This window comes from Mauremys reevesii, linkage group 10 (genome assembly GCF_016161935.1).
Source record: "Mauremys reevesii isolate NIE-2019 linkage group 10, ASM1616193v1, whole genome shotgun sequence".
Lineage (NCBI taxonomy): Eukaryota > Metazoa > Chordata > Testudines > Geoemydidae > Mauremys > Mauremys reevesii.
The window spans coordinates 78,759,519-78,772,039 of NC_052632.1; the positions used below are offsets into that span (position 1 = coordinate 78,759,519).

At 38.0% G+C, this 12,521-nt stretch overlaps 1 protein-coding gene across 3 annotated transcripts in view; it reads left to right on the forward strand.

The window, feature by feature from the left end:
• PRPSAP2 (phosphoribosyl pyrophosphate synthetase associated protein 2) overlaps window positions 1-12,521 on the forward strand; it is a 34,145-nt gene that overhangs the window by 10,857 nt on the left and 10,767 nt on the right. For all 3 annotated transcript variants that reach the window (XM_039491461.1, XM_039491459.1, XM_039491460.1), the window contains exons 4-8: window positions 852-904; window positions 1,543-1,609; window positions 2,605-2,777; window positions 3,851-3,966; window positions 8,546-8,601. In XM_039491461.1, coding sequence (XP_039347395.1) covers window positions 852-904; window positions 1,543-1,609; window positions 2,605-2,777; window positions 3,851-3,966; window positions 8,546-8,601 — 465 coding nt within the window. The remainder of the gene's footprint in view (window positions 1-851; window positions 905-1,542; window positions 1,610-2,604; window positions 2,778-3,850; window positions 3,967-8,545; window positions 8,602-12,521) is intronic.

Consider the following 12,521-nt stretch of genomic DNA (forward strand, 5'->3'; position numbering starts at 1 on the left):
TTTTATTTGGATAGTGATAAATAATCCTATATGTTAGAAAAATCCATTGTTTTCTCATTCCATATGTACTATGGCTTTGTTAGTTATCAAGGCTTGTCCTTTCTGCTCAATACAAATTTATTTAGATGTTGAGGATTTTTAGTATAAAGTGCACTAATAGCTTTGGCAGATCTATTATGTCTTGAATACATTTATATCCTATTTTATGAGCATAGGCGTGCAAGATGCTTTTAGAAATATCAGATGTGACAGGTCACTTCCCTACAGTCTAAATTAGACGTGACCTAGGAAGGACAGACAAGAAGGGTGCTGAGGGAGGGCTGAGGTTACACAGTGTTTGGATATGGGGATATTTGTGCATCATTCATGCTATTAGTTCCTTTTTAGTAATGGGCTTTTTTATGCTAATACAGACATATTAAACCATAGTTTAACCTTCAAAAGCTTATTAACTACAGCTTTGTCTGCTCTTGCCTCATTTCACCTCTTCTCCAGTCTCGATGGGAAATTTTGCTGGGAAAGGACCTATTTAAACTCAGTCTTATAAAGCCTTGTGCACATCTGTGACACCATGTAGATGATGAGAAACTTGTTGCATAATTTCTAAAATGTTGTTCGCTGTTTTTTTTTTTTTTAACATTGTTTTTATTTGTGGACAGGCTTAGATCAACCTGTAACATAACTCTTGCAAAATGTAAATTTGTGAGACATCTCATAGTAACACATTTGTCCTGTGATTTATGAAGTGTAGATTTGTACAGTGTTATGAACATTGCGTTGGGCTGCTTCTTTATGCTGGTTTCCATTCCCTTTGGTGTAATGTACTGATTTTTGCTTTTCTTTTTCTTCAGACGCTTAGGGGTAGAGATGGGCAAAGTTCAGGTTTATCAGGAGCCAAACAGAGGTGAGCATTTAATGGTTAAATAAACCTTTCATTCTGCCTCTGTGGGAGAGAGTATATTACCTAACCCTCCTTAGAACTTATTTACAGAAAAGCGAAGCACCACTTTCTCACATTTGTGTTCTCTCATACGTGTGAACTTTCACCTCTCCTCTTCCTGCCTTCTGAGGACTGTCACTCTTCCAGACCACCTATTTTTGTATGTGATCACTAGCATACATCTCTCTCTTTCACACACACTGTCGTATGCTGTCTCTCTCCAATCAGTTTTTTTTATATTGCTCCTTCATCCTCATTAAATGCTGGTATTGTCATGGTGTAATATTATTGGTCAGAGGGTTCATGTATGTAGCCAACATCATCACCTTCCTTAGATCCAAAAGGATACATTTTCAAGTCCTCATGTGGAACTTATCACATGACTCACGTCATCATTAGTGGGAGTTGTGCACCTAATGCACACAAGTCTGTAAACTTGACCATGAGTACTGTCTTCAATATGGCTATTCTCTTTCAGTTTGAAGATGGAGAAATATATTTATTTTTTAGATTTGTCTATAGCGTATAACGACCTCATGGAGTAATTCCATGAAGTCCTGTTGTATGTTTCTTAAATCTTTGTATGTTTCTCTTCTTGGCAGAAACAAGGGTGCAGATTCAAGAGTCTGTGAGAGGAAAAGATGTCTTTATCATCCAAACAGTTTCAAAGTGAGTAACAACTAACACATATTCTAAAGAAACTAGAGTACTTTCTGACATGGTTTATCTTTAAGAATTCTTTTGTCTTCGTTTTTTGTACGTGTGAGAGATTCACAGATGGGCCAGTTGGTCTCTGTGATTTAAAAGGTGTATATGTGGGGGATCTTCTTATAATCTGACCATTTACTTTGTTTATATTCAGATGAATCTGGATTTTGCTCTATGGGTTTCTGCATTCTTTTGCAATGTACACTCTGTTCCTTACTTTGTTCTCTTTAAAATCTTGTGATCGACTACGCTGAGTGCAGCACCACTTAATGCTTTTAAATGTGGGAGCACTCTCTTCAAAGCAAATGGCTCATGTGACTCATTAAGCAACATAATAATTGTATGTTCTCAAGAATATACACAGCTCTACAATTCAAAGGCATACTTCTAGTTTCTGACAGCAGCAGAAATGATGGGACTGGTTTACCTGATGATCAGTCCTTCCACATTAATATATGCCACTCAATCTTTTTCTTTAGAGACAGGAGATAGGATGTTAGTTGCTAAATATTTAAAGCCTAGTGTTGGCCAAGGCCTATTTTTGGCCAAAATAATAGGAGAATGTATTGTGGGAATCTAAAACTGTTAGTCCTGTCCGTAGTTAAAACATATTTACTCAATTTTTATCTTGTGGTGCAAAGATGTGGGAGACAAATTACAATGTAGGCCTTATTGCAGCAACATGTTGTTCTGATACGGTCCTGAAAATGACTTTCTAAGCAATGAGGTTGGAGAACAGGCAATGGGAGAAGAAACAATGAAGTATAGTCCTAGTGAGACATTAAAATAGTATGTCAAGTGCAGTGGCCTACCTAGGGTGCATATTTGGATTCTTTATAGGGATATTTCAATTGCCAGTTTTTCTTCAAGTCCCTTGAAGCAGATGTAGGTATCACATTGAATTCAGCTAAAGGATATTTATGCGTGGATACAGAACTAGAAACTTCTCATTCCAGGGATGTGAATACTACGATCATGGAACTCCTGATCATGGTGTATGCTTGTAAAACCTCCTGTGCCAAAAGCATTATTGGAGTGATTCCCTACTTCCCATACAGCAAGCAGTGCAAGATGAGGAAAAGGGGCTCCATTGTCTCTAAATTACTGGCTTCGATGATGTGCAAAGCTGGTAAGAATGCAGGATGTTGTGAAATAATCAGGGCATGGCGGGCTTCTGATGTCATATTTAACTTCTAGACAGCTGTGTGCATTAAACTGGGAACTTTAATAAGAAATAGCTATAAAGATTTTTAGCAAGAGGAAATTTTAAACCCTAGAGAGGATAATCCAACGTAAAAGCAATACAAAGTGGTGAGTGAAATGCTGCATTAAAAACGAGCACGTCTTTATAACATCCATTGCAGAGTCCATGCCAAGCTGAGTTGGTGAGATAAGTCTGCTGGAATTCCTACTATCCTGGAAGGTGGGGTTCCTTTGCTGTGATACTGCTGCTGGGTCCCTTCTCTCCCTTCCTAACTCTCTCTTGGGAAGTTGTATTTCTGTCAGTTTCTCTCTTATCTCTCTGTTGGGTGATCGCACTTGCATCTACTTTTAAGGTGGCATCTGAGAATGGGATAAACTCCCCTGATTCCTCCAGGGCAACCACCTGCCTGTCCTTTCCCATGGCATCTGTCCAGGAAGCATGTGGACGGTTATAATGAACATTTCATAGATATGCTGTGTAATTGTGCAGTCTGGTCTTGTAGATTTAATTAAATATTGATTCTGATTTCATGGGAAGAAGTGTGGGAGTAATTAGAATTTGGGATTGGGAGTCAGGAGTTCTGAGTTACAGTCTCAGCTCTGTCACAATTTTATTGTGTGACCGTGGGCAAATGACTTAATCACTACCTTAATTTCTTCAAATGTGGAAAGAAGGTGGCATTTATCTATGTTATGGGGGTGTTGAGAATTTTAGTCAATTTTTGTAAATTGCTCTGTGGGCTTTAATAAAAGGTACCATAGAAATGCAAAGTACTCCTATTTATTTGTTACCCCATAAACCTTAATGGGAGATTTATTTACCATGTATACTGCAATAAAAACTAGAATATTCTGTTACACTAGAACAAAATATTAATGTTCTAAACAGCCTTTAGTGAAAACTACAGGAGGAGTAAATTTGGTATCTACAGATAATATTTAGGTTTGTCCTGCTTGTTTTTCATACAGTGGCTTTTAAGTGTTGCTCTCTTTTCAAAGGTCTAACTCACCTTATTACAATGGATTTACATCAGAAGGAAATACAGGGGTTCTTTAATATTCCGGTTGATAATTTGAGAGCCTCTCCATTCTTGCTTCAGTACATTCAAGAAGAGGTGAGCAAGGCCTACTAATGTGTATGAGAGTTGTCATTTCAATGTTGTATTTCAGGTTATCCCTACATTTGTTGGGTTTAGAACATCAGTAAAGATACTGTCAAGTGAAATTTAGTACATTTTTTTCAAAAGTCGGTTGAAGAGAGGAGGAATATCATTTTTTGAGAGTTTTAAAATGGTAGGTTTTTTGGGTTTTTTTTTTCCTACTCTTGGCATCAACATTCTTCCCACTCTATAGACACCAAAATAAAAAGTTAGGAGTAGGGATCTTTAATTGTGAAAGCGTAAATGTACAGAGCATTGTGCAAATGTTAATTGAGGACATTTAATAAAATTATAATAGATCAGACTAGAGGTCACCTAGGCAGCATTGTCTAATGGTGAGAACAGATGACTGGTAGTCAAGAGACCTTGATCTGTTGTCTGTTGATCTGGTACCTACTTAGAGTGTGGGATCTTGGGAAACTGAACTTCTGTACCCCAGTTTCTCCATTGTAAAATGAGTATTGCCCTCTTTTATAAAGTGCCAAGAGACTTGTGAATGTAAAGTGCTGTTTTAGTGAAAAATATTTATTATAACATCCTGCTTCTGTCAGTGGTTAATACCCAATGCTTTGGAAGAACATGAATGCTTCCCACCCTAAAACAGACACATAGCTAACCTGTCAAATGGAGGGTACTCTTCAACCCAAGGGATTGTTTTATATAGGTATAGCTTTCGTCTGTACTAAAAACTCCATGATGCACTTTTGTTATGACATTATTTTAAACTGGTGTGGGGATGTTAGCAAATTTATGGCAGTGATTGTTTCTCAGCAAATGGTTAGCTGGTTATATATGTTTGGCATTAGAAAATTCTCTCAAGTTAAGATGGCAATAGTATAAAACTCATCTGCAGATTTTTGGAACCTAGCAAACTCCTTGGGGGGATGGGGGTGGGATATTTAGAAGGTGTTTTTCTTATTTCACTTCCTTTATCTTTTCTCTGCTTCATAGAATGATTTAAAGGAAAGTAAGCTAACTAAAAGGACCTGACATACTTGGTTTCTCAGGATTTAGGCACACTTAGTGCCTTCTAGCCAATCTAGAGGCCTAAGTTTTATATGTGTATCTCTTCATAAAATTGCCATGTAACGCTGATCAGGAAGAACTTAATACATCATCTAAATTTCATGATTACCAAATATGCTCTGGATGTCATGCATTTTGAATACTACAGCCTGCTAAATGTTTGTTAGTATCTTTAATGGGATGTATTGAATAGCATGAAACAAATTCAGCTTGATAAGAATGAAGATTTACAAAGAACTTAAACCATAAGTCAAATTGTAAAGGTTGGGAGCTGCTGGTGGCCATTTCATGATCATTTCCCAACCAGATCCTATGAGAATCGAAGATGAAATTGGATTTTCTTCATCCCAGGATACCTATTAGTTGGATACTATGTGGCAAAAGCCTTCATGGGCTTCATGTTTGTGTATATGTCTGAGCATGCTTATTTAGTGAACATTTCATATCACCTTCACATACTGTACAGCGTGCACATTAGATGTTAGTGACTTATCATATTTCTCTGCTGCTATGAGTTGCCAGTACTCATATTTTAAGTTTTGAAGGGCATTGTTGAACAGTTCCAGGTTGTTGACTTAGCTTTTGCATGAACTAAGTAATGGAAATCACCTTTGGAGATTTGGCAGTTAAAAGTGAGACAATCCTGTTTGAACAGAAATAGAGCCTTCAATATGTTAAATGGCATGCCCTACCTTGTCCATACCTTGCATTGTATACCTCTTTCATATGGCCTGTCTAATTTTACAAGGTCTGTAAAGGAGCACAATTACAGGGGGGAGGGAAATTTCAGCACTCCTCCTCTCCCCCCGGTCATGTTTCTTGTATTATAAGCAGGGCTGGTAGTCCCGTCTATTATTAATGTTGCCCGATGCTTCCCATTGTAAGACCCTACCTTCTGTTGCTTAGAACTTTGCCAAACTTAACTGTTTTGGTTAACATTTTCCATTCTGGGTGTCTGCCTCAAGCTGAATAATTTGGAAGTTTTTAGCCAAAATGGATCATTGTTTCAGAAATGAGGCTAGGGAAAAATACATTGTTTTGCCCACATTAAAACTTCAATATCTTTTGTCTAGCACCCCATGCTTTGGAGGGGGGATTTGACATGTGGAAAGGGGTGACCTTGGTGTCAGGGATGTGCCTTTTGCTATGCCATGAAAATCCATCCAAATTTGGCTAAGTTGTAATGTAAGCCTTTGAAAAATCAATTTAAATATATTTAGTAGAGGCTTCTTAGATTTTAGCAGCTAAATTCCACAAAAATTCTGCTCGCACTGGGCATACAATCATAGGACTGGAAGGCAGCTTGAGAGGTCATCTAGTCCAGTCCCCTGCACTCATGGCAGGACTAAGTATTATCTAGACCATTCCTGACAGGTTTGTCTAACCTGCTCTTAAAAATCTTCAACAATGAAGATTCCACAACCTCCCTAGGCAATTTATACCAGTGCTTAACCACCCTAACAGGAAGTTTTTTCTAACGTCCAACCTAAATCTCCCTTGCTGCAATTTAAGCCCATTGCTTCTTGTCCTATCCTCAGTGGTTAAGAAAAACATTTTTTCTCCCTCCTCCTTGTAACAGCCTTTTATATACTTGAAAACTGTTATCATGTCCCCCCTCAGTCTTCTCTTTTCCACACTAAACAAACCCAATTTTTTCAATCTTCCCTCATAAGTCATGTTTTCTAGAACTTTAATATTTTTTGTTGCTCTTCTCTGGACTCTCTCCAATTTGTCCACATCCTCCCTGAAATGTGGTGCCCAGAACTGGACACAATAGTTGAGGCCTAATCAACACAGAGTAGAGTGGAAGAATTACTTCTCGTGTCTTGCTTACAACACTCCTGCTAATACATCCCAGAATGATGTTACACTGTTGACTCATATTTAGCTTGTGGTCCACTATGACCCCCAGATCCTTTTCTGTAGTACTTCTTCCTAGGCAGTCATTTCCCATTTTGTATGTGTGCAACTGATTGTTCCTTCCTAAGTGGAATACTTGGCATTTGTCCTTACTGAATTTCATCCTATTTACTTCAGACCATTTCTTCAGTTTGCCCAGTTCATTTTGAATTTTAATCCTATCCTCAAAAGCACTTCCAATCCCTCCCAGTTTGGTGGTATCCGCAAACTTTATAAGTGTACTCTCTATGCCATTCTCTCTAAATCATTGATGAAGATATTGAACAGAACTGGACCCAGAACTGATCCCTGTGGGACCCCACTCATTATGTCCTTCCAGCATGACTGTGGACCACTAATAACTACTCTCTGGGAATGATTTTCCAGCCAGTTTTGCACCCACCTTATAGTAGCTCCATCTAGGTTGCATTTCCCTAGTTTATTTACAAGACGGTCATGCGAGACAGTATCAAAAGCTTTACTAAAGTCAAGATATACCATGTCTACTGCTTCCCCACTATCCACATGTTCTAGCTTGGGGCGGAGGAGGACTTTCCTTGCAAAGGTGTCTGGGCATCTGAACTGTGGGGCAGGGAGCCTATGCTCTCAGTGACTCCTCTTCCCCATTGGGTCCAGGTATCATGGAGGAGGAAGCTGCCTGATTTTAAATGTGGAGGGGACAAGACCTGAACTCAAGGGGGTTGGGGTGGGGGGATGGTAGATCAGGTCAAGGACCTTGGGGTTGGAGGAAGATGGGATTGAACAGGGAGAGGGAATTGGGATGGAGGAGGAGAGTAGATTGAGATCCAGAACCAGTGGAGAGGGGGGAAGAGAGAGAACTGATAAGGAGCCAAGGTTTGGGGGGAGAACTGGGACTGGCTGGAGAAAGATACTGGAACAAGGAGCTATGAGTGGGGGTAAGAACACTGAGATTGGACAAGGAGCCTGAGGTCGGAGCCAGTGGGGATGGAGGACAGGGATGTGGGGAGAGGGGGAAGAAAGAGACTGGCTAAGTGTGGAGAATGGAACTCGGCTGAGAAGCCCAGGGTGGGGAAGAGACCGGACTGTGGCAAGTCATGCTTGGGAAGAGTGAGTAGAAGAATTTGTGCCCACTAGATCACACTCCCCTCCAGAACCCGAAATAGATTCCTCAGTCTCACCATTCCTCTGCTGTCAGCAAATAACTGTGAAACCCTCTGGTTAAGTTTCCCATCCCCCTTTAGTGCTGGTCCACATAAGATGACAACCTACTACTGCTATCAGTTATTCTGTTTGATCAAGTGGTAGTGGTCCGTGGAGTGGATGTAAATATTCCATCCCTGCTGATGATCCATATGAGTGTCAGTATGATGCCACATGATGGAATTTTTTTTTTCAGTTTGTTTTTAAATATGTAGGAAATTACACATAGAAAACAACATTAAAAGAACATTTTTAAGGTTGTAAAATCTAGGCATTCAAAGCTAGGGTTATTTACTTAAACTTGAAGTATTTGATACTTTAGATTTTTTTTTTTAAATTCTTAAAAATTTTAAATTATCTGTGGCACTTAATGAGCTTAAATTTCCATAAAAGATATGACATAGTTGATCTCTGTTGTTTGCTACAGATCCCAGATTACAGGAATGCTGTGATCGTGGCCAAATCACCTGCATCTGCAAAGAGGTGAGTAAGATTTACTCTCTTTGATTGGAGCAAGCAATATGTAACGAACGTAGTCCCTGATTTTTAGCATTAAGTTCAGGGCACTGTCATATGAAATGAGAAACTCAAAATGAAGGACTCAGATGACCAATTTATTTATACATGAAACTTTCCATATTGTTTCAGTAGTCAGTATTGCTAATACTAATAATTTACAGCACTGTGCAGCTAACATTGGGTCCATGTGGGCATAGAATACTTGGGAAATCATTGTGGCCTCAATGACTAGTTTTTCAGTGAAGCTTTATTCAAAATATTTGAAGTTTTACCAATGTGGGTGGAGCTATATGTGTGTGTCTGAATATATAGAACAGGGGCGGGCAACCTATGGCATGGGTGCCGAAGGCAGCACGCGAGCTGATTTTCAGTGGCACTCACACTGCCCAGGTCCTGGCCACCGGTCCGGGGGGCTCTGCATTTTAATTTAATTTTAAATGGAGTTTCTTAAACATTTTAAAAACCTTATTTACTTTACATACAACAATAGTTTAGTTATATATTATAGACTTATAGAAAGAGACCTTCTAAAACATTAAAATGTATTACTGGCACCCAGAACCTTAAATCAGAGTGAATAAATGAAGACTCGGCACACCACTTCTGAAAGGTTGCCGAACCCTGATATGGAAACTGTTTCTATATGTTTATTACAGCTGAATCTCTGTCCTAATGTGGGACTTGAAGTCAACGTGAAGGGGATAAATAAAAGCATAGTAGTATAAAGGAACACTGTCAAGGTTCGCAGGCTAAAAGGATAGCTTCTCCATCTTCTGCCAAATCTGTAGAATGAAATATTTTTTGATTAATAAAGTATGGACAAAAATAACTGATTCACTACCTAATGCATATTGCTGTTTCTCAGACATTCTGCTTTACTCTTCTTTTTTTTTAATATTGCAAGCAATCAGTTGAATGTTTGTGAAATTGTCCATATCTCAGTACCTTTGTTCTAATATTTAAGATACGGCCTTCAGCCTCTTCCAGTTTTACTATAACTTCATTGCTATTTTAGAAGGTCTTTTAAAAATTGAAAGCATGAAAAAACGAATCCAACAGTGGAAGAACAAAGAGTGTTTAGCATTCTAAAAATATTTTAGGAATATTTATTACATTTAAACATGTATTTATATTTAAATATCTAGTATTTAAAATTTCAACTATGGACAAAGAACAACGGCAAGGCAAATATTACAACTCCAGTGGTCCAAAATGGTTGCTTAATGTGATCACGATTAGAAAGTGACTGGCCAAATCCTAAAGATAGGGACTTTATTCTCTAGTCTGGCCGATGTGTGCAGGGTCCAGGGCAAGCTTTCTCTTCTCATTGAAATTAGTATTTTATCATGTTAACGTGCTTATTAAGTGATCATCATTGATTTCTGGTTTTGTTTATTTATGGCTAGCTATCCCTCCGCTCTCTGAAGGAATTTCATTCCTTTAAGAAGCTGATAAGGAGTTGGATGATAGTTTAAGAATTAATGGTGGCTTTTCTGCAATCACAACTAATTACTTGTGGAAGTGTTACCTAGACTTTTATATCAGGTATTATGACTTTGTTAGTAGGAAACATTTGTTTTGTAACACATCAGAACAGTTTCCAACTGGTAGCAGTGTACTAGGAAAAACAATTTAATGTTTTTATCTAGCAGTATTCTTCATATGAACTAAATATTCCACTACTTGTATTAAATACCTCTTTAATCTGCCTTCCATGTGACAGATGCTATATAATCGGATACACTTTATTTTTTTTAAATAGAAGTTGTTTACAAATAAGTATTCTGGTCCCCAACTGCATCCCTGTCTTGTAATTCAACTCTGAGTTTTACTGTTTTTCATATAAGCTGTTAGCTGCATAATCCTGTTGACAACAATATTAACAGGATCATTTTGATTTCTTAGTTTACTGTTCTGGGAATACCTCCTTATTGCTTGAAGTGAAGCATACATAAAGTTCCATGAGCACTGTGAAATATTAATTCTGTTTCTGGCATCAATTTGATGTCTTAAATATCTAAATTGTAAGTAGGCATCTAAATCTGTGAAGCTATAACAGTGCAATGTAATAAAATATTATTTTTCTGTCCTGAAGTGGTATCTAGCCTTTGGGCTTCCATTCCAGAACTGCTGCATTTTGGTGATGAGTAAAGTGATCCCTTAGTGTTTCTTGGGGCTTAATCATGCCTGTTAGTCACAGGTTTGTGTTGGAGGGTGGGCAGAGCTGTCTTTCTCTTCTGGGAGCTCCTGTGGGCATTGTGCATCAAGGAAGCACAAAGTTTTTCAGAGCTCTCAGGCATGTGGGTGTAGAGTATATCTGCTATACTCCTTAAGGAGATACATGATGCCTTTTTTCTCTTGAGCCGGCTGGCTCCAGTGGCTGGTGTTGAGGAAAGGTGGGTGTGCTGTCTTTTTGCTCCTCTTGAACCATCTAGTTCCTGCATGGGTGCCTGCATTCTCTTCCCCCATTCCCTAGATATATTATTGGGACATATCTATACATACTATCCAAAAATGAAAATATAAGTCCTTACATTTGCTCATGCATGTCAGTTAATTGTGCGTGCAAATAGAGAACCTAAATGCACAATTAATAAATTTTCACAGGAATATATGAGGGTTTGCATATACTCCTATTCTGTATGTGCATCTGTGGCTGAAAATTTGGCCTAAATAGCATGACCTAGAAAACACTGAAAGCAACTGTTAGTCAAAATGTTGGTTCCTACAACTGTTTACTTAAGTAGTCATTTGTAAATCTGAGAAAGCTGAAGTGTTCTGTAAGAAAATAAATTGTTTGGACAGGGGAGATAAACTCTTGACAAAAAATAACCAAGGAAGACAAATGTCAGCCTCAAACAATTTTTTCTTTAGAATGCATATCTGTGACAGGAGATGGCTTAGTCTGTTGTAATTCAGAATGTTTGTTCAGTTTCTGGTCTCACTGCAAAATTCAGGTAAAAGTCATTTTGCATACAGTCTGAGCTTTTATTCAGTTTAGTGTGGTTCCTGATTTTGCCAGTTAGACTTTGTAAAACTCTTTATTTGTTTAATTGGAATTTTTAATTAAAAAAGCAGGTGATTGGAATAAAAATCATAAGCTGTATTTAAATATTTGTTTTAAAAAACCCTTATTAACTCCATAGATTGTAAGTGAAAAACTCTTAAATCTAACCTAGCTTGCCAGTGATGCTGCTTCCTTATTTATTGCACTTCATTTGGCTTGTACAATGAAACGGGACTCGTTAGTTCTAGTTTTTCACTTGTTATCCTCTTCTACTCAGCATTTGAGATGCTAATACTGCAGGAAAAAATATATTTACCTTCTTTTCTTCCTCTAAGCAATCAAACAGTTCACTGACATTTTAAAATTTCATTGAAAGCTTTATTTTTAACGCATCTAAATTTGTACCCTAAACTCCTTGATATTGACCCTTTACGTAATTTCAGATTGCAACTGAAGAAATGGTGTATGGTAAGGGATATTTTTCATTTTGCAAATTTACTAAAACTCAGCTGGCAATAGGTTAAATAGCTGATTACTTTTTGTTATTCCTATAGCATATCCATAGTTGCAAACCAGACTGTCTAGGTTATTCTGGCCCATTTAGTCCACCTCTTGTATTCGTATACTCAATTTTAACTTGGGTTTTACTTATTCCCATTTGAAAAAATGTTTACTAAGGGAATGCAAGTTAATCTGAAGTCTTGAATCTGCTGCAGTCAGTTATGGACCACTTTCAAAAACACTGAGAGACCAGTGACAGTTTTAAGGCCCAAGATCTCAGACTCCCTCAAGACTAGAAATGAGGGATATATACAGTTGGAAAAGCTCACTTGAGATCCCTAGTTTTCCAATGGTATACAGCATTAATTTCTAGCAA